Source organism: Brachyistius frenatus, unplaced genomic scaffold (genome assembly GCF_029030835.1).
Source record: "Brachyistius frenatus isolate BFR_SWC_R1_liver_20210118 unplaced genomic scaffold, ASM2903083v1 Contig_233, whole genome shotgun sequence".
Classification (NCBI taxonomy): Eukaryota; Metazoa; Chordata; class Actinopteri; family Embiotocidae; genus Brachyistius; species Brachyistius frenatus.
This window is the reverse complement of record NW_027210832.1, coordinates 1,093-22,453: the sequence shown is the minus strand read 5'-3', so window position 1 is coordinate 22,453 and position 21,361 is coordinate 1,093. Positions and strand designations below refer to the sequence as shown.

Sequence of the window (21,361 nt, the reverse complement as noted above, 5' to 3'; positions counted from 1 at the left end):
TCGCAGCCGTTTTAATCAACCGTTCATTAGTCGAAGTAGCTCCGCGTCCGAAAACTTACCTGCAAAGAGGCTCAGCAGCACGCAGCACAGGCTCCGTGTGCAAAGCGCCATTCCTGCTCCAGCTAGTCCAACACTTCCTCAGTGAAACTTGGTCGGAGAACTTATGCTGAATTCGAGTGAGAAGCGGCTTGACCAGCTCCACTGAAGCATCCGAACTCCACTCCGCCTCCTCCGCCTCCTCCTCCTCCTCCTCCTCCGCCGCCGCGCTCAGTGCAGGTGCACAGCGGAGCGCGCCGCAGGGTGTCACGTGACGGATGGGTGGCTCGTTCAAACAGCGTGCAGTGGCGCCCTCTGCCGGCGGGAACACGGAGCTTCAGTCATCGTTCATGGGGGGGGGGGGGGGGGGAGAGGGGGGCATGGGCGCCCTTGTGCTCCTGTGTGGTACCCCCAAGACATTCACGCCTCTTTCATTCAAGGAGAACAGTCTGTCAAACATCTTGGATGACTTTCACATCTGTCTTCTGAAAAAAAACAGACCCCCTCCCATAGAGTGACTTACAATCGAGTCTCTGGTGTTTTCCCACTCAGTGCATAATGATATTGATCGAGGCATCTGACCTTTGTTTAATTTTCTGTTAGCATACAGTTAGAGATGATTCTATTTTTCACAATGTTTTATGATGAGTCCATACTATACAATTCAGAGGTGATTAAACAAATCCCTGGAAATGGCAACAATGTGCTGCTAAGGCAAGAAAAAGAAACAGCCTGGAGGGCTGTGGGCCACACTAACAGGGATTGGTGGTTAATTTAGCAGCACTGTCAGTCAAACCGAACCGTAAGTGATCACACAGGTATGAGTGCAAATGTTAGCCACTGTTCAGTTTGGCAAAATGATAAAGCACCAGCCTCAGCTAACCACCCCTTTGAGGAAACCTCTGAACGAGTAAGCATCCACTGTCCTTGAGCTCAACAATGAATCTCTCCAGAGGGCCCGTCTGTAGATGATGCCATTACAGCTGATTTGTCTGGAGGAGTGCCAGCCACAGACTAAGTATGACAGAGTGTAAATGAGGACTGTAAAGGGTCAGTTCACCCAAACACTCAATTGTTCACCTGCCCCTGGTGGTAACTAATCATGAGGACAGTACTGGTTTGAGAACATTGTTGCCACCAGACAGACAAATTAAATTAAATTTTGAATATTTGGTGCCAGATCATATTGGGGGGGGGGGGGATGGTTGAACTGTCCCTTTAAACATGACCACAAACTGCATGTTTGTGATCAAAGACAATACAAAGACCAGTACAAGAGATAATTCCTGCCCACTGCAATAAGACCAGTAAACCACTGCAATAACTCACCTACATCATTAACACCGCTGCACTGTTCTTAATTTAATCTTATGCTATTTTATTTGTATATACTGTGCATTTTTACATTTATACCTTTACTACCTCCATTTTTTATTCTGTAATTTATATTTATTTTGCTATCTATCTATGTTCAAAAAGCTCAATATCACACTTTGACTACATAACTTGGAAGAACACAGAAAGAGCATGAACAAAGAATTGTAATGCTTAGGAATGTTTAATAAAACTTCATAAATTTACACCTATAAATCTGACAAATTTTCACTACGAATAAATAAAACATTTTATCACAAAGGACAGTGTGTGGTATACATGAACATCTCCCCTAGTAAAAATACAGTACTTCAAGACTACATGTGGAATATTTGAAATTTCAAAATCTAATTTAATACAAGTGACATATTCAAACTATAACAAATAGTCTAAAGTGCAAAAAAAAATTGTTTTTTTTTGTCAAGAACAATCAACATTTAAGCTATAAAAATTAATGTTTAAAAAAAAAAAAACATTGGTCAGTCATCTTAATGTTGTCTTCAGGTTCAATGTCCCGTGTGAAAAATAAGTGCCAAATTTCCTAAAAGTAACAATGTGCCAGATTTGGATTGGAGTCCCAGTATCTGGGCCCCTGCCTGTAGACAGGAGGGACCCACAGATGATGCCTCGAGGTTTCGGGGGCTCTGCTGCGAGGCCTGTAGCTGTAGTGAGGCCGTGGAAGGATGTGAGCATCCCCTGGTACCATCTTTTTAGGATGCCACATGGGAGGCGCTGGTTTCATTGTCTAAAAAAAGAGAATAAAAATAAACATTATGTATAATAGTGGACCTCAACCCCTTAAAGTACTTGACTCTACTTATTGAAAAAAAAATTGTTTTTTGAAAAATCATAACATCATAGCCAGTGGATATCAAAATACGAGCATATTGAGAGGCATGAGCTTTATTATCCCATACCTGGTAAGCACAGCGGCTGCTGGGGACAGTGAGGGGGGAATTGTGCGTACTCTCCTCATCAGAGGAAGAACCGGAGTGGTAGTCTGACGTCACCCTCTCCAGAGCACTGGTCACCTTCTTTGCAACCGCTTTGTCGTCTTCATCATTACTTGAGAAAGTAGCAATAGAGAAACAAGGATTTTGCTCCCCGTACCTAGTAGTTAAATAAGATGGAAAAACATCATCAGTTACGGTCTTTTATGAGGTTGAACATACTGAACAGGACATTTGTTCAAATCTGGAACCCTTTAATAATTGGATTGGGAGGGTTAAATTATTCCCTGACTCACACAACATATTTGTTCCCTTTGTTTATGACCTAAACACAAGCACAATGAATGATTAAAATAACGATGAAAACATGGCTGATGATAAACCAGCAGTGAGCAGCAGCACCTGTCGTCCAGTAAAACCAAAATTTGGCCAAATTTGTAACTTCACAGTTTAAGAAAAACGAATACATCCGTGTTAGGACAAAACCTGCTGATAAAATCTATCAAACTGTGCTTAAAGCCAACAATTTGTTAAAATGTAGTTTTTGTTATTCTGGCCAAACACACTCATAGTCTTACCTGCAACAAACCTCCCCAGGGTCCACCCACAATGTGAGTTCCAGAGGCAGTCTCAGGTCACTGTACTGAGCTCCGCTCTCCCGGCAGGCCCGAAGGAGCTCTGGATCTTGTCTGTGGAACCTGTTCACTCGGATGCACCTGCAAAGCACACAAAACAGAGGGATGACAGTTCTACTTTGTGGCTTCCTACAGCAAATAACAAATAGCACATTTTTTCTTCTAAGTGTTACCCAAATGTAAATGGACTGGCTTGAGGTTCATGAAAAGGTTTCAGTTCAGATGAGAGGTGAAACGTCTTCAAGAAACCTCAAGCAAGTACAACTGTGTTTGGATAACACTTAAAAATATCACGGCCTTGAAGATTAAGTTCTTCCACAACACTAATCAGTGCTCCCAGGATATGGCGAGCGCAAAAATTATTACAAATTCAACCAGTCTCCACATTAGTTCCAGCAGATTGTAATTTAACAAAATCCCCCAAAAATAACTCAACAGAAGCTCAGCAAAATGTATCAAGGCACAAAGTTAGCCTTTCAAAAACAAAGAGATCTTTATTAACAAATATAACTCCTCATTTACAGTCAGTAAGACTGTTTAACCTTCTCCTCTCCATCAAAACAAACCATCATTAGAATCACGCTGCCAGTTGTCAACACTTCCCTGTGTCCGTCTGACCGTACAGCGTGTGCTGAGTGATTCTTATACAGCCTGACGCTTGCAAGAGAATGCACTTTGTTTTTGTGCATACAGTTGTGTTGAATTAATATAATTCAAAAAGCATTTAAAGCACTTATTCTTATAGAAGATGTAGGCTGTGTATTTTACATTAAAGTCACAGGCTGCTACATATGTTTTATTACCCAATAATTGTATTTGTAAGATTGAGCCTATGGTTATTTAATTCAGAAAATATTAAAGATGAGAACGAAAATATTTCCAGTGATTAATTATGACTCCTTCTTAGGTAGTAATTTAAAACAAAAAGATCATTTGTTTCCCCTCAATTTGTTTGCCAAGCTTCACATTTTTCTTTCAGAAAGAAAAAAAAAACTAAAACTTTCTGCAAAACAAGCATTTTTAACAACAACTCCAAATAAAAATCCTAGATGGACATCAAGTTAGTCAACATCAATAGACAAAATAGACGCACCTGTACGCTTGTCCTTTGTTGGGGTTTTCAGGGTACCAGTGACCCTTGAACTTCTCCTGCAGTGCAACAGCCAGCCTCTCGACAAACAGCTCGACTTTGTGTGATTCCAGCTTCTCCCCCTTTTTCACAAGCCTCTTCAGGAAGAACACCACTGCTGCAATCTCTCTCCTCATATTTCATGTGTTTCATTACGCTTGGAAAGCCTCTGTGAGTAAATGACCCTGCAGCAGATCAATCACAACAGTGTTAGTGACATCTGGAAAGCATGACAGGGACTTATCCACCATAACATGATCAACATTTTACCTACAAATTGTCAGGTCAGAATGAGAATATGTAATCTGCTGATACATTAATTGACATTATATTTAACGTGGTAGAAGTTCCCCGGTCCCATTTCTGCATAAATCCTTACATGTCTGAGGAAAACCAGGACTACCATTACAATTATTTAAGCTTTATGAAAGCTCTAGAAAGATGGGAGTTTTATAGTTGCTCATTTTACACCCAAACCTCTGGATACCCGCCAGCAAGACTCTTTCATCACTCTGAATACTACAACAATCAATTAATCCCCTTTCTTTAAGGTGTCCGTGTTCAGGAAATGCTGTTATAGAAAATGTTTAAAATGATGAATGGACACCGCAGAAACAGTGTTACTTTTCACGTTACAGTCCATCTCACTTTGTTTTGGATCTGCTGACTACAGTTAACGGTCTGGCTATTATACATGTCCCAGAAAGGCGGGCTGTGACGCACCAGTTCCGGTTATCCACGCACCACCACACTCCATAACATGGGCTACTTTTACTCAGTGAGCTAGGTAGCTAAGCTAACATTTGAATCACAATAATACCTGAATCGCGCAGTAATGCATTTGAAACCTATTTAGTAAAAATAATAGTTGCAGCTTCACTGGTAACACCTGCCTCTTTAGTGAATACATTAGAGTATTATTCTCTTAGCTATTAGCATTAGCTACATAGCTAACACGTTCAGTTAGAGCTAACAGCCTCATGTTGTCAACAACAATAACAACATCCCTATAATTCAAAACTTTAAAACTGCGAGAGTCAATTTGTGACATATTGAAATAACGGTGACATTTAGGGGGCACTCGTGTAAAAAACCCCGGAGACAGGAATATTTAAAGAGCTTGACTTACCCTTCTTTATTGGATCCACTGGTGTGTGTGGGCTGTCGATGAATGGCAGCGAGAAGTTGGGAACGTAAGAACACTTGAGCTTCCGTTGACAACTCCGCCCCTTACGACACAAGCTCCGCCCATACCTCATTTTCATTGGTTCCAAACAGGCCAACATAGCGCGATCATTGGTCAACTATATGTCACTCAATGACCGAGTCATACCCGTCGCTGTTATGACTCATACCGTCAGGAACGTGTTTTTAGTTTGTTTCAATGCGTCCAGTGATGTAATTTTAACGTAAAACATTAAAGTAGATCATCCAGGTTTAAAATCTAACATGGTATTCACTAAGAAAGTAGTTGTCCGTTTGTAAATTCTAATTTCAGTGTATGCTCATGTTATAAACTAATTTATTGTTACCTTAGGTAATTATTAATAATCCCCTCCAGACATACTTTGAGTTGAATTTTGAATAACAATATGTGGCTGATTTTTCCACAAAAACAACAACAACAAAAACAAAAACACTAAAATGACATCTACTCCTCACTCATTAAGAATTCCATAGTCTATTAATAACAAAATACATGTTATGGCACTATCCACCATAACATGAGACAACACGTCTTATCCTTCACTGTAAGGTCAATGCGTACAGGAGGTTTCAAGTTTCCATCATGCTTGTGTAAGTTGAATTGCACCAGGATTCAAACTATTTGTGGTGTCACAAATCGTGATAATAGGCCCCCCCCCCCCCCAAAAAAAAAAAAATCTAATTGTAATTATAATGATGATTACAAACGTTTTCAAAATATTGGATCAAAGTTTATTCGATGTTTACCTCTCAACACAGTGCCCATAATTCCCGGAAACGACGCTCAGGATCATTTGTACTTTAACGCATTCACTCTTTGTCCACCAGGGGGCGCCTAACTTCTATCTATCTATCTAACCGTCTGTCTATCTAACTGTCTGTCTGTCTGTCTGTCTATCTATCTATCTATCTATCTATCTATCTATCTATCTATCTGTCTGTCTGTCTGTCGTCTATACTGTCTATCGATATATATATATATATATATATATATATCTATCTATCTATCTATCAATATACAGTATATCGATAGATAGATAGATAGATAGATAGATAGACAGTTAGATAGACAGACAGACAGACAGACAGATATATAGACAGATAAATAGATAGATAGATAGATAGATAGATAGACAGACAGACAGATAGATAGATAGATAGATCGAGACAGACAGATAGATAGATAGATAGTTAGATTATTAATCCCACAGACAGACAGTTAGATCGATAGACAGACAGACAGACCACAGAATATTACCATAGATAGTTACTATTAATCTAAAGTAAATGTTTTCGCTACCACAGAATGTTACCAGCACTATCTCTAAAGTAATGTGCAGTCCATCTAAAACAACAAATGGGCCATAAAACAGGGATTTTGTTTTGCCTCTGTAGCCAATGGTAATAAATATCATAATAGTTTAACTTATTTTATTCTTAAAACAAATGACTGGGTTTCAGGTTAACATTGCACTTCCTACAAGTTACAATGTCAGGAAACAACAAGGTGAATTCTGGCTGATAATCAGCCAGCTATAAATGGACTAGAGACTGGGAGATTGTCTACACTGTAAAAGGTTTTGACATGTAAAAGTATAACCAAATACTTGAATCCGTTTTTCTAACTTGATTTTCCTGCATTCAATTTCTTTTTTAAAGCACTCATATGGTGGAACAAGCAATTTAAAAGCTGCCATCTTCTTTTCCGTGAGTATTAATAATCTCCCATGGACACTAGCGACAGCCACGGCCTTACAGACCCTTTTTTTTTTTTTAATGCTGCAGTTGCAACAATCAAGAAAACACCAGCATGTCAGGGTATGTAGTAAAAATATTTTCATTTTATTAAAAAAAGAAAAAGTCACTTGAGCACAAATCACACAGCCCGTGTAAGGTCCAGGAACACAATAAATAGAATTCAAAACATCAAACAACACAAATGCACCGTTGTTCAACATTAGACAGCAAATGGATGAGGAGTCAAGCCTAAAGAAAGGAGATGGAAGTGTATGCTTACATCTCGGTAAAACATAATGAGACAGACAAAACAGACAAACAAAAACAGGCAGCCTGAATGTTCTGCTGAGCACAGGCACAGGCATGTTTCCAGTGTACAAAAACACAGAGCATTCAGAACTGAAACATGTTAAAAAAAAATTTTTTTTTTTTTTTTTTTTTTTAAAGATTTAATGACTGAAAATTTGCATCGAGGACCAGTAATCTAAATACACAAACACTCAAGCACACTGAACACAGTTATTCAAATAAAACCAAGATAAACATTTAGAATGGAGCTAAAAATCTTTCTTCAACCCCTAAAAAGGGTCAAATACATCTAATCTCTTACAAAGAGAGAGCGAACGAGATACACTGACATTGCTGAGTTTCTCTAAACATCAATCTGATTATAACCTCGTCTTTCCCAGTTTATTATACTCGAGTAGTTCTGTGATCTCCTCTGAGGAAAAACTCAGACAACAAATATTCTTTAGATATTTCTGCTTTATAAGGCTTCTGATTTATTTGTCTCTTTCTTGCATATTGTTCCTGAAAACACACAAACCGAAGCTTCGGACTGTTAACAGCATCCCGACATCTTTCTTTGTCTCCCTTTGTTCGCACATCAGGGACCTTCAGAGGCACAGTAGACCAAACCATCTTGTTTGTATTGCTATGACATCAGCTTAGCTGTGACATCGATGCAGGAGAGAGAGAGGGCGACACAAGTTAACGCTCATCGTGAAAGATAAATAAATTCTAAAGCATACCGTGTCTAGTTGAGAACAAATCCTCTTTTACATCAACACCTCCAGAGTGAAAATCCCCGGCTCAGTATAACATTTCAAAATCAGTTTGGTATTGCATCTTCGTCTGTTAATAGAATCTAATCAAATGCTTGTAGGTCATTAATGAAACACAGAACAAATACAGACTTTGGTTTGGCAGCTTGATTTCTTTTTCAATATTTCAACTTTTCCACTTCTGATAGTGCTCTTTCAGTGTATAGCTGTTCATACGACTTGTGCTTGACAGCTATACAAACAGACAGCACACAACTTTGTACTAAAATATCAAGTAAATCTCACCAGCAATTATAGTTACTATAAACCCACAAACTGAATTCAAAACTAAATACCTATCTGCGACTCTTAAGAGGGTATATTAACAGACATCTCCACTTGCTGCTTGCCAAAGTGTTGGTTCCTCCACCCGACCCATAAAACCTGCCGAGCCAGTATATTGTTTTAAACTTGAATACTTTCACTTCTAAGGATCTCAGATACTTCCATTTGTCTTTGTTGCATCCTCTACGGTACTTTTGGGTGATAGCTTTCTCGTGCTTTTTTCCAGATTCAAATTGATCTGTAACTATTCAAATATGTTAAATAAATGCGGTACAACTTTGTTGTGAGTAACTGTTTTGGACTTTTCACAGCAGATGTAGCCTCCAGCTGTTCAATCTGTCTGATTTACTTGGTAGCAGGACCACCACTTTCACCAACTATCACGTCAGGTTAGAGCACTTCGAAGGCATCTTGAAAACCCCATAATACTGTCAGTGTGCAGCTGCGTAAACGTGTCGGGAGTTGCATTAAAACATCCATCAAACACTAGGGCTGGCAGTGCCTGATGGTATGAATATGAGGGACATCGTCCATTTTACACCCCTATAAAATACTGTAACTCACCACTTTGTAGATGACATATGGAGGAGAACCAAACAGCGCTAAAACCCATATTTCAATATAAATGTCGGATATAATCTGAAGTCGATTTAAAAATGTATCAACAAAAAAAAAAAAAAGTGCAACAATCAGAACTGAAATGTTTGCGAGCAGACTAAAGGAAAGAAAAGAAAAACCAACAGCAAGTATGTATGTAAAATTCTGCAAACTGTTTTTCAGTGTGGAACAAGTTAAAAAAAATATGTAAGAACACCTCCGCCTCCAGTTCAGTGGCCGGGAAGCCGTGGGCCCCAGTCCACCTGGTGTGAACATGTGTCCTGGCCACCAGGGTCGGGTGGAATCCAGGTCACATGCCAGACAGGCAATTCATTTTCAGAACCACCATTAATCCTTGCATCATCGCTGCACCACAAAAACAGAGACCACGTCAAGCCAGCCCTTGATGCCGCTCTAATGCAGCACTAACAACCCAAAGTGTTGGAAAAGTCACTCAGTGTACGTGAAGCTGCGTCCCGCATGCTGAAAGTGTTCATCGACTTCCTTCCCAGCAGCGGAGACAGAAACCCTTCCTGCCTGCCCGCCGCTGCCTTCCAGCACCTCACTCCACAGGGCCGCCGGCGCCGCCGCTGCTGGCCTTCACCCCGGCCCTGCTAATGGACAGCCAGGGCAGCTTGGCACAGTTCTTAAAGAGCTGCTCGATGGCAATGTGACGCACGTGCAGCTCTGACGCCAACGAATCTTTCTCCTGTACGGCGGCCGTCAGCTCCTCGAAGACCTCTGGAGGGAGAGAGGAGGCAAATAGAGGAGGTCAGCACTTTCTTTCACAAACAAGGTCAACTTAAACACAGACAAAACAACTGGGCGATACGGACCAGATAAGGAAAATCAATGATACTGATTTCTAAAGGAGCAAAGAGCGAAGACAACATGTAAGAAAATGCACCAGCTTATGATACCCGGAAAAAAAAGATACAATTAAAATAACAACTTTAATCAAGGACATTGTTGCAGCTCAGGAACATATATTTTCTAAAAGTTTATGGACACTTCCATTATAATTAGTAATAATAAGTACTGTTGATCATAAAGTCGTGCGCATGACGGCCTTCCAAATTATTCATTATGAGCAATAACCTCACCATCTGCTCTGAGTAACGAGATGAAACTATGTGGAAAATGTCGGCTCCTGAATGGTGAATAAGAACCTGCAGGTCGGCCGCAGACTAGACTTCACCGCGGTGAACGACAGCATCACATGACCTCATGTCATTTGTCTCCTAACGGTGACAAGAGGAACGATTTGACTTAACAGAGTAAAAGACTAAAGACGAAAATATTGAAAACGTTTAACAATGATTGGAGCGTGAATTAAGCAGAAGTGTGACAAAACTCTCCCAGAGAGGACCGTGCTACGTCAGTCATCCCACGATGCAGCGGGTGCTCCACCTCACCTCACCGAATCCAGAATTAAAGTTTAGATGCTTGTTGTTGAGCCGTTGCAGCACTGAGTATCGAACAAAGAGCAGCAGATGAAGAATGGCGTGAACAGGCCTGCTGTGTGTGTGTAAGCGAGTGCTGCACGGCGCCCAATTCAGCCGGTCACATGGAGGGAGATGATGTGTTGACGAGAAGGCTTCCACTCTATATCATTCCTGATTTATTCAGTCTTATGTCCTGAATCTGTGAGCTCAAACTCAGGCTGGCTATTCTGTGGGTTCAAACACTTCTTTTCTGGAGCAGTTTTTTTCCTGAGGGCCTCCAAAAGTCCCATATGGGGATTTATGAGAAACGAGCATAACATATTGAAGCTGACAAAAAAAAAAAAAAAAAAATTCCGTCTGAAATATAGATGACTGAATGGAGAAGGATGCGGTCGATCAGGATGCCAGTAAAGAAAACCACTTACTTTGAATCTGCATCAGTAGCTGGGCATTCAGCTGATGGAGCTCATCCACAGTCATTTCAGTCACTGGAAAAAAAAAGAAAAGAAAGAAAGGCTTTTTATTACATTTGTCATTTAGTTACCAACCAGCACATATCAAAACCATAAAGCCAACTTGTGTCTTAAACTGTTAATTTATGTATGTGCTAAAAAACTCTCTGAAATATTAAATAGGGATTTTAATCTGTACTTTGTCATAGAAAAGCTATTTTAAACCGAGTGCTGCAGGGAGATGATGAACTAATGTAGCGATATGCAGGTAACTGGTGTTCCTGTGAATTGTTGTTGTTAATTTCAAAGCACACACTGTTAAACGGGGGTCTTTAGTAGACTCTCACATTCCTGCAGAATCTGTGGTCATAAGCAGCTTTAGTTAAGACCAGACATGAAATACCAAGGACGCAGTTTATAGGAACGAGGCTATAGGAAAATTTACTTTTCTCTGGAGAGATCATAGCAAAGAGGAGGATGAAGGACAGAGTAAAAAAATTATATTCTGGTTTTTTGTGAGTGCTCTGAAGCTTTTCAAACTTCGGAGATCACACTGAACAAGGTACGAGAGGAGAGGAGAGGAGGAAGGCAGCAATCCTTTTCTGCTGACATGCTGCCTACATTATTCTTGCTTGAAAAGATGAAAAAAAACCAAACAAAAAAAACAAAGCTTCTACCTCTGCTTCAATTATCATATTGTTTTTATAAAACTGAAGTTTGCCAAACATGTAGGTAAAAAAGAAAAAGAAAAGAGATTTCTATATAAACGCACTCACATTCATCTCTGCTGTGGCCCTGCTGTCTGTGCTGTGCCTGTCCACCTCCTGATGACTGGTTCCGGCTGTGCCGACCGTTCCTGCCGTCGCCGGACCAAACGTCGGACTGCGCTTCCTGCAGCAGCCCCAGCTCCTCCGCTGTGTGGCACTGCAGCATCCCCACGGTGTAATCAGGCAGCCCTGTTGCTTTGCCGGCGTCCCAGCAGGGCGTGTAGCGGGGCACCTGAGCGTCCGACTGGGGCAGCAGCTTGAGGTCGCTCTGCTGGCTGTAACAAAGGAGCTTGGCCCCTCGTCTGTTGGGGCCGTTGGAGGAGACCGAGTCTTTGTTCTGGGCATACTGGATGATACGGTTCAGTTTCTGGCTGAGGGCCAGCTTCATGCCCTCGTAGGCACTTCGGGAGACCTTGGAACGTGACAGCTTCTGGTTGGCGATGAGGTGACATTTCTCGAAGCAGTCTCTGTGGCCGCGCAGGGACTTCGAGTGCAACAAGGTAGTAGAGGAGACGCCTGCATTCACACACACGTGAAGAAGTGAGTCAATAACACGCATACCAACAAAGGCAGCTGCCACACCAACAAAAAAATTGGCAAAGTTAGGACTGCAGAAAGACAGTGAACTCAAAAGATTCAGGGGTCGTACTTATAAGAAAGGACTTCAGAAATCTCATCAGTTGGTGAGAAACGGAGAAGTAACCTACTGAACCTGCCACAGCAAATAAAAAGTTACCCCGTAAGAAAAGCCAGCTAAAACTGGCAGATTGACCTATCGCGATCTCTCCGTGAAAGCTGCTTAGTGTGAAGTGGATTAACCAGTAGAGCGTTGAGACAGCAGGGATAGTAGATTAACCGTCTTATATATTCTTATATATATATATATATATATATATATATATATATATATATATATATATATATATATATATATATATATATATATATATATATATATATATATATATATATATATATATATATATATATATATATATATGGAGATTCATGTTAATTGCTTGTCAGTGTGATGTGACTGTGAATAGTTATCTGTCTCTGATCAGATGAAAGGACCGTGGTCTCTCTTCACAAGAAGCAGCATTTAATTTACATTAATTTGTCAGATTTGTGGAGGTACAATTTTACAAAGTCTTGCTGGCTCGAGTCAAAAAAAGATCACAGTAACCAATTTTAGATGCAAACAGGAAATGAACACCTAATAAATAGAAGTAAAACGGGCCAGAGTTTAGCAAACAAAGGGAAGCTGAAGGTGAAAGCGAAAGAGAGTGAAAATTGTGTGTGTGTGTGTGTGTGTGTGTGTGTGTGTGTGTGTGTGTGTGTGTGTGTGTGTGTGTGTGTGTGTGTGTGTGTGTGTGTGTGTGTGTGTGTGTGTGTGTGTGTGTGTGATGGCAGATGGGGCTAAAGAGAGTGTGTGTTTGTGTGATGGCCTTCTTCTCACAGCCTACATTTCTCAGCACACAGACGTCCGTGTCGGAGCCTGAGGTGAGGAGACGATTAGTCACCGGTCTTCGTATAGATGTAAGAGCTTCACTCATGCAGGTTTATCTCACAAGCGTCTCTCTCGACTTTACTGGCAGACGGATACCACAAGTCAAATCTTATCGCCGCACGAGCAATGAGCAATGAGCACTCAACAAAGTCCAAAGTTTGGCGTGCAGGGCCGTTTGAAAGTCACACGCAGGCGAGTGTTTCAGATTTTAAGAATAGGGGGGTGTTGTATGTTGTAGAGATCGGAACGTCAATCAGGTATTTGCCTCGTTAGTTAATTACAGTATAAATAAAACTGACATGACGTGAGAAGGAATGCAGAGAAAAGTCACTCTCAAAAACAAAACAAAAACAGTTTAAGGCAATGTTTTGGTCCTTTGTTGTTTCGTTTAGTCTTTAAAGCTTCAGTTTTGAAGGATCTGGTTTTGAAATCTATTCTTAGCGTCCGCATATTTGTGTTTGGACTTAGGCTGCCTCGGTGGACAGGTCTTTCCAAATGGATTAGTCTTTTGAGGGAACCCTTATATAAAAGGCATCAGCTGTGTGTTTGCAGACTACCCATTGAATGGTCAGTGAATCTCCAGATGCTTTACTCATAGCTGCGGGAGCTTTCTGCCAGCGAAACAGCCATGTTATAATCCGATCAGTCTCCATCTTTGGACTACCACAAAAACACACACTGACTACCACTTGCCAAGCAGAAAAATCATTGGCCCACAACCAGGGCAGCGCACCACCAGCCAAAGACCTCACTCCAGCTAAGCAGCTTAGCGCTACTGTCTTTCATGGCTGCGCAGCCACACTCGGGACTATTCACTGGAGGTGAATCCACATTGTTCAGCTGTGACAGCGAGAGACATTAAGGCATACTGATGACCAAAGAGCAAGTTTTTTTTCCTGCTCCTAGCCCAGACTGATGGTTCGGTCTGAGGAACAACTCTGAAAAATATAGTGTTATTCCTAGTTTTGAGCCTGGAGTCAGTTATTCCTGAGAGCAAATATAAACAATTTCACAGCACTGGAATTATGAGAGCCACATCCTCAATCAAATCAGAAATCAACTTGCAAGCGTAAAAATCATAAATAACGCTTATGGTGTGAAAAGTAAAATATGAACAGATGCTTACAAATTGATGTGAAATAGTTTTTCGTACATGAAGTTTTATATTTCAGGTGAACTGATCGACTTTAGAAAGTTGTGTAACAGCTCGGAAAACCTCAAGGTTTTACTCACAAGGAAAATCTATACAATTAAAGAAAAGCTGACAAACTAGTGGAGCACCAGAACAACTCAGATGACCTCCCTCTGTTTGAGCTCGTCCTGCTCTCCGTTTAGTGGCTGCAGTTTATCCAAATCTAACTGCACTCGACAGACTTGGTCCCACAGAAAACTCTGCCTTAAGTTCCAGCTGTGTTTGTGCCCCTGATGCACGGTAGCACAACTCGCTGTTTCTATTCTACGAGCAGGTGTGACGCGTGTCTGCCTCGTCTGGAGCAGCTGTCCGCAGACTTCTGGTTTTGCTGCGAACCGCAGATGTTGCTGCACGAGGCCACTCGATCCTCGACAACCTCGGAGGGAGCCGACGGTTGGGAGTGGGACAGAGGTCATCGGTGGTGAGGTGCCGAACGGAGCTGCTCAGGAGAACGTGTCGAACAACAGTGAACTTGACGACGCCAGAACTCTAACCACCTGTTAACCGCTGCAGACCTTCTGCCACGCCGTTGCAGGAAACCACACCTACTCAACTGAAAGTCTACAATAGCTCGACCATCTACTTCAGTTTCAGAGACCTGAAGATTACCAAAAGCGTACAGGCACACCTTAACTTCTTTCTATCAATATGGCCGACGACGCAAACAACTATTAGAGCACGCAGAAGCACATTGGACGGCAACCGAAACAGTAACAGACATCTATCAGTAAATAGTTTGCCTTCCAGGTTTATGTTGCAATTTGCAGAGGAAAAGTAAAGAAACAAGTGACCAAAGTCAAACTCACAGAGGCGTTGATGGTCCAAACATGTTTAAAGTGACTGTAATAGACCTTCAGCTGCCGAGTTCAGCGCACAGTCAGCGACACTTTTACAAACAGAACGATGTAAACAACATTTATTCATGTTGAATCTCTAGTTATGAAGACACTAGTATGAGCAAACATGGATGAGTTAGTCACACGTTAAATCAGAAACGTCATATGGTCAAAAGGAAGTGACATTTCAGAAACAAATGGATTAACTCTGTCCAAAGAAGGGATCGTAGTTCATGATTGACCAATCTTAATTCATTAATTAATATAAGATTAAAAGAACCAACCACTTCTACAAAAGCCCATTTATCCCATGGCAATAGTATTTTTTGTTAATTATGCTGCCGTGCTGCATCCGACAGGGCAGATACCATGAAACCTCCAGTGGACTGATAGTGTAACAGAGACACATGGCTTTACTCTGCTTAGTGCTATCTGACATCACACGCTGGTAGAAGACAACGGCCTTTATAAAGCCAATAATTACAGAGCTGTATTCAATAAAGAATAAACTCCACGACACAACTGATGTATATTTGTCAGGCTGATGGAGAATGTAAGCTTTTGAAAAAAAAAAAAAAAGCCTATTTATTCAAACCAAAGTACTCAGCAAGGTGCACCATATAGTAGGTTCAGTAAAACTCTGGATTCCAACTGTGGTCCATCATACAGCTACCACAGGCAGCAACATAATTAGGCCTCTCTATACACCCCAGGGTGAAGAGTTCACCGACAATAAACAAGCTTTTATAGGAGCATGCAACAATAGCCCCCATAGAGCAGAATCAGCACCGACTGCATTAGTCCAGCCTCTCGCTGGAGGAATTGTCTGTTTATTCATTCCAAACCCAGCTGGTGATGTTACCGGGCCTCAGCACAAATTCTGCCCGCGTGAAGGAATGGAGCAGGAACCTGGCGGATCAGCAGATATCTCATCTGACAAGGAGCCAGAGATGACCAAAAGACCAATAAAGGAGATCTTCTGTGTGAGAGGCCGGAGGTTACCGATATTCACGTACTCACTGGTGTCAGATCTTCCAGGTGGTTAAAGAGCATAAGGACAGCTCAATTACAAAAACAAAAAAACAAAACAAAGTTCAGTGCACAGAGCAGCTAGAGACAACAAGTAAAGTCTGATGGATAAGTGATACAGTTATTAAATGTGGGCATTTTGGGTTACAATACTTAAAAGAAACTTAACTGTTCAGCTTGTTTTGTCAACACATAAACTTTAAAAGTATTTTGGCCGGGTCCACTTTAATGAACCTTCAAACTAACCGCCGGCTCTCATTTGAATGACAAATCCGACAAGCAATAACAAAATATAATGTGCACGTTCTGATTAGATTATTTTGGAGCTATGCAGTTTCAAAACTACGACTCCGGGCGGCCTGGCGCTCTGGGCGGCCCCGCAGAAACGCTATCTTCGGTATCACCGGCAATTTAGGGGTCGGCTTAGTGTCAGGGACACCGAGCAGTCCTGGCAAAGCCCCGTTTATGAAAACTCCTCTGGAATAAACCCATTCCTTTAGTTGGAAAGAGCTCCTCCACAGAAGATGAACAATAGCCGGAGCCTGGAAGGACTGGCTCGTGGTGTTTTTGGACTGCAGCAGCTCCCTATTTCTCTGCTGTACTGTGTTGACGCTTCAGGCTGTGTAGTCATGTGCAGTACGCAGCTCAGATGGTGCTGAGAGAAATAAGAAAAGAAAGGACTGCGAGTAAGAAATAACAAGTCAGGCAGAGGTTGATCGGTATATCGTACAAATAAGCACAGCGGTATCTATTTGGTATTTTCTGATGGAACCAGCACACACAGGCCAAAGCCGTTTCCTCAGGAAACAACCACTTGGAGCTAAAACAAAGTCGGCACTTCCTGAACACTCATCCTACTTTAAACTGTACACAAAGCTTTTTGCTACAGACAACCTTCCCATCTGCACCTGGCGGCGCTCTGAGCTGAAGCCTTGGTGATAAACAACCCTCCACACTGTCAACATTTGTGTCCATCTCTATGCTCATACAGTATAAGATATATGGGACTCTGAAGGTTTATGATAAGTGGATTTTGGTGCTTTCTACTTCAACTATCAATACTGCGTGTCAGCAGCTGACCTTTTTACAGATAAGTCTGAACATCCCCGTCGCATGCAAACCTCCGAGCAGAGCGAGGGGAGGTTGTGGCTGGAAATAAATATTTAAGTAAAGGTCGTAAACTCATGATGTTACAATGGGCATCACCACACCAATGTGCCCTTAACGACAGCATGTTCTATTTTAAAGGGGTACTCAACTGATTTTTTTTCCCCACAAAGTTTACTTTACTTGTCAGGAGGAGTTTGACTCGGCTTGTGAACCGATGATTGATCAGGACATCAAGGCTGGGCTCGATGCTTAAAAATGACAACCAAAAGACTGATTTACAAACTGGAGGTGTGGAGTTGGAAGGAATAGGCATTTAGGAGAGGGTCAAGTAAAAGACACTGTATTTGAATATGTTTCCGGCCACTGCAGCTCGGGTTCTGACCACTCTTTTGCCAATCAATACTTCAACTTCTTTCATGTCAAATCCACTATATGGCATACAGACGTACAGACGTATCGGAAAAAAACAAACGTTTCTCAGTCCCACTGTGTGCAAATAAAACAAGAAAAGCATAAATATGCAACAACAGAAAAACAACCTTGTGGGTCTCCCAGTTTTGATCAAAGTTGAACACTAATTCAGGGAACTACTCATCTATGTGCATTCATAATCAGCATGTGTTTAAATATTAAAAATAACAAACCATCAAATAGGGCGCATGTGTGGCTTTCCTTAGAATGAAACCAACCAAATACAGTCCGCTCTGTTCCCTTCAAAGAAGTCAAGTTAATCCCGGTCGCCTTTTGAAGCCTTTCTCTTCTCTTTATATGAAAGCTTACATTAGAGACACTGTGTTGCCAATCAAAAGTGGAATTGTGGTGATTTAAAACACCAAAACACTTTTGTTATTGGTATGTATTATATATGTTTACATCTGGGACAAACGTTTCTTGCCAATTAGTCAACAAACAAAAGTATTTTCAGCAGGCTACAGTGCTGCCAGGTATATGTTAGTCTAGAAGACACTGATGTTTATCTACCAATCAATGAAGAAACGTAGCATTAAAAATATTCTGAGGCAACGACATTTTCCGAACAATTCCAAAAAGTTGCTCAAGAAATCTGTTCAAACTGCGTTCAGGTGGAAAGTGGTTGATTCAAAGGGCAACAACGGTGATTTGTACATTGCATTATGCTGTCATGGTTTGGAAAAAAAAAAAGAAAAAAGAAGAAGCAATTCTGCCTCTATTTCTTCTAATAAATATTCAAAAGCAGCATGGAGCAAGAAGGCATGAATATTCATCCGCAGCAATTCACCCTCGAGATAGCATGATATGGTTTAAAGACTCTGGGATGGTGTGCTTGTGTGTGTAACGAGATATGAAGAGCGCTCCCTCCCCTTTATAGTACTTGTACACATGGTGGTTATTCACTTTTGTAATTTTCTCCCTTTGACAAACGATGGCACAGGATGAGTGGGTACCGGGGCTATTAAGTCTCCATGAGCAGTCAGCCGGCACACGGCTTGGCCTTGGTTTATAATCAGCCGAGCCCAAGACGGCAACATGAGGCTCTCCTCCCACCAATGAAATGCTCAGCTGCATGAGAAACACGTGCTCGACTGCAAACCTCACCTCTTGTCCCCCGGTTGCAAAATAATCACTCCATTGCTACATGTTGCACTTTATTTAATTGTATTTCATTTGATTTGATTTGGTAGCACCTGACATTTTCCATCCATCCCAAGCTCTATTTATTGATTTATTTTATTTGTTTTTGTGTATATAGTTTGTGTATTTATTCATTGCTCTTTTTTTGTTCTAAAATAATTATTTTTATCCATCTTATTTTATGTATACGTATTTGTAAATTTGTTCTTGTGTTTCCATGCTGCTGTGACGACTGAATTTCCCCACTGTGGGATTAATAAAGTCAAAGTCGAAGTCTAGTCTAAGTCATAGACTACATCTGAACCTGCACCTCGAGAAGCACACCGTGGTGCTGATGCAGTTTTATCTGAACCCAATAGGCACTGAGGACATCTAAAGTTTGGAAAGGAGAAAAAGCCCCGGGGATACCCTTACGTAAACATCTTACCAGTTGGCTTCTTACTATCTCAACAAAGCACCCTAGATGAAACATTGAATGGCGCTAAACTGGGCCAAAAGACCTGCTTTTGTGAAATGCAGATAGATGAAAAAATAAGCATACATGTCCAAAACTGGGTTATCCCTTTTCAGACTTTCACTGATTGAACAAGATGCTCGTGAGCAGCAAAGGAAATATCTGACAGTGACCTGGAAATGTGTAGTTTTTAGACAGGCAGCAGTAAGCCCAGCAGCCCGCCGCTGAGGGAGCACTGGAAGAAACAAGTGAACCTACATGCTGCATGACTGTAGGTGCTTGCCTGAAAACCCAGGTTGTATACCACCTTTACACAATGCTGCTGAATGATGATTAATGAGCTCGCAAAGCACTTACCGACAGAACTTTAACGCTCACAAAAAAAAAACCCAGAGCAATTCATCTATACCCGCACACTGTGTTCCCTCAAATCCAAAACAGAATAGACCTATAAATCTTTTGTGAATATGCATTTCTTCCTGCAGACAACAAAAAGCTATATATCACTCTGGGCGCTTTTAGTCAGCTCCCAGACTGGTAGATAGCTGTTTGACATGTCACACACAATCATACTGTGCGCAGATATACACACACTTCACCGCTGCAGAAAAGAGCCTTTGTGCGTCTACGAGATGAGTGCCAAATGAGAGCCACAGCCAATCCCTTCTGATTCCCTATTCTTTTTCAAATAGGCCACTCATTAATTAGGAGATGAGAAAACTTCAAACACATGCTATTGAGTTAGAGTGGCACATCAAACGGCAGAATCACAGTGGTGTGCTATGGTGAGGGCTTCGGTTCTTCAGGCCCATTACCCTGATCATAACGCTCATACGTTGGTCCTGGAGAGGATAAAAGAAGTGTTTGTGGATGGCAACGCTACGAGGCACCGAACTGATGACGAACTGAAAGTCTCTGAGGCTGCGTTATAACTCCTGGTACGAGCCTGTACTCGTAATGAAACTGGTGATCAAAAAGAATCCGGGTGTTTCTGCAAAAGTGATTTACTGCGTGATCCAAATACTGGAGACTCTCGGCAGCTAAGACCAACTCTGATCTATCCACACAAGACTGTCTGTAAAGGAAGCTCGCCAGTCAAACCTGCCGAAGACGAAGATGGCTTTTAATTTAAAATCCCATCTGACAGACACCGGAGAATGTGTGTATATTCAGGTGAAGAATTTGCGCGGTTGAACGTGATGAAGAGCGCTCCTTCGTTGTTGTTTTTTTTGCCCACATGACTTTGTTTGCTCCTCACAAGCAAAAGTCAGCCCAGTTTCTTACCTTCAATGCTGAGTTCAAAGCAGACGTGGCAGAAGGATAAGGTCCCCGTTTCTGTCTCTAACTTGCAGACACTGCAGATATTGTCATCATTCAGATCGATGTTCACAAACTGCTCCTCTTCATCCATAGCGCTTCTGGGTAAAAACAACCGGTGACAAAGAGCACATGATTCAACACCGAGAGCAACCTCCAAGCTTCAATTTTAAAATTAGGTCAAACTTTTAAATTCTCTTTTTTTTTTTGGTACTGCCTGTGGGAGGAAGACTTGTTTTGGTTCTCACTATATTTGGTACAGAATGCCGTGAAAGAGGCTTTTTAATATGTTTTTAGTTGATTTAGTTAAGGGTACATTATCACACAAGCTTATAAATGGTTCATCTCATTGCTGAAACAGCAGATTGGACAGGACAGCCACTGTGCCAACTTGCTCCCATGGCGTTAATACAATCTGAAGTCATAACAACAATGAAACAACAACACACAAACACCAGCAGGCACGTCCTAAAACAAGTGATCTTTATGGGGCAAGAACATATGTCGCGAGAGTTGATTTATAACAGGTAACTGTGAAGGCTACAATATATGTAAGAGGATGTGCAGAAAGCAGGGATTCATTTTA

At 41.4% G+C, this 21,361-nt stretch overlaps 3 protein-coding genes across 3 annotated transcripts in view; all 3 read right to left on the bottom strand.

The window, feature by feature from the left end:
- cxadr (CXADR Ig-like cell adhesion molecule) overlaps positions 1 to 210 on the bottom strand; it is a 39,402-nt gene extending 39,192 nt beyond the window's left edge. Inside the window, exon 1 of the mRNA XM_069720122.1 lies at positions 60 to 210. Coding sequence (XP_069576223.1) covers positions 60 to 111 — 52 coding nt within the window. The 5' untranslated portion in view covers positions 112 to 210. The remainder of the gene's footprint in view (positions 1 to 59) is intronic.
- Positions 211 to 1,575: 1,365 nt separating this feature from the next.
- Positions 1,576 to 5,337, bottom strand: btg3 (B-cell translocation gene 3). The gene is made up of 5 exons (XM_069720121.1): positions 5,254 to 5,337; positions 4,089 to 4,309; positions 2,939 to 3,076; positions 2,328 to 2,520; positions 1,576 to 2,155 (listed from the first exon to the last, which is right to left on the bottom strand). Exons 2-5 carry the CDS (start codon positions 4,259 to 4,261, stop codon positions 1,952 to 1,954), a joined length of 708 nt encoding a protein of 235 aa, XP_069576222.1. The 5' UTR covers positions 4,262 to 4,309; positions 5,254 to 5,337; the 3' UTR covers positions 1,576 to 1,951.
- Positions 5,338 to 7,517: 2,180 nt separating this feature from the next.
- cunh21orf91 (chromosome unknown C21orf91 homolog) lies at positions 7,518 to 20,872 on the bottom strand. Its single transcript, XM_069720123.1, has 4 exons — positions 20,743 to 20,872; positions 11,726 to 12,232; positions 10,923 to 10,985; positions 7,518 to 9,793 (listed from the first exon to the last, which is right to left on the bottom strand). The coding sequence occupies exons 1-4, from the start codon at positions 20,867 to 20,869 to the stop codon at positions 9,615 to 9,617; spliced, it is 876 nt and encodes a 291-aa protein (XP_069576224.1). The 5' UTR covers positions 20,870 to 20,872; the 3' UTR covers positions 7,518 to 9,614.
- Between the last annotated feature and the right edge of the window lie 489 nt (positions 20,873 to 21,361).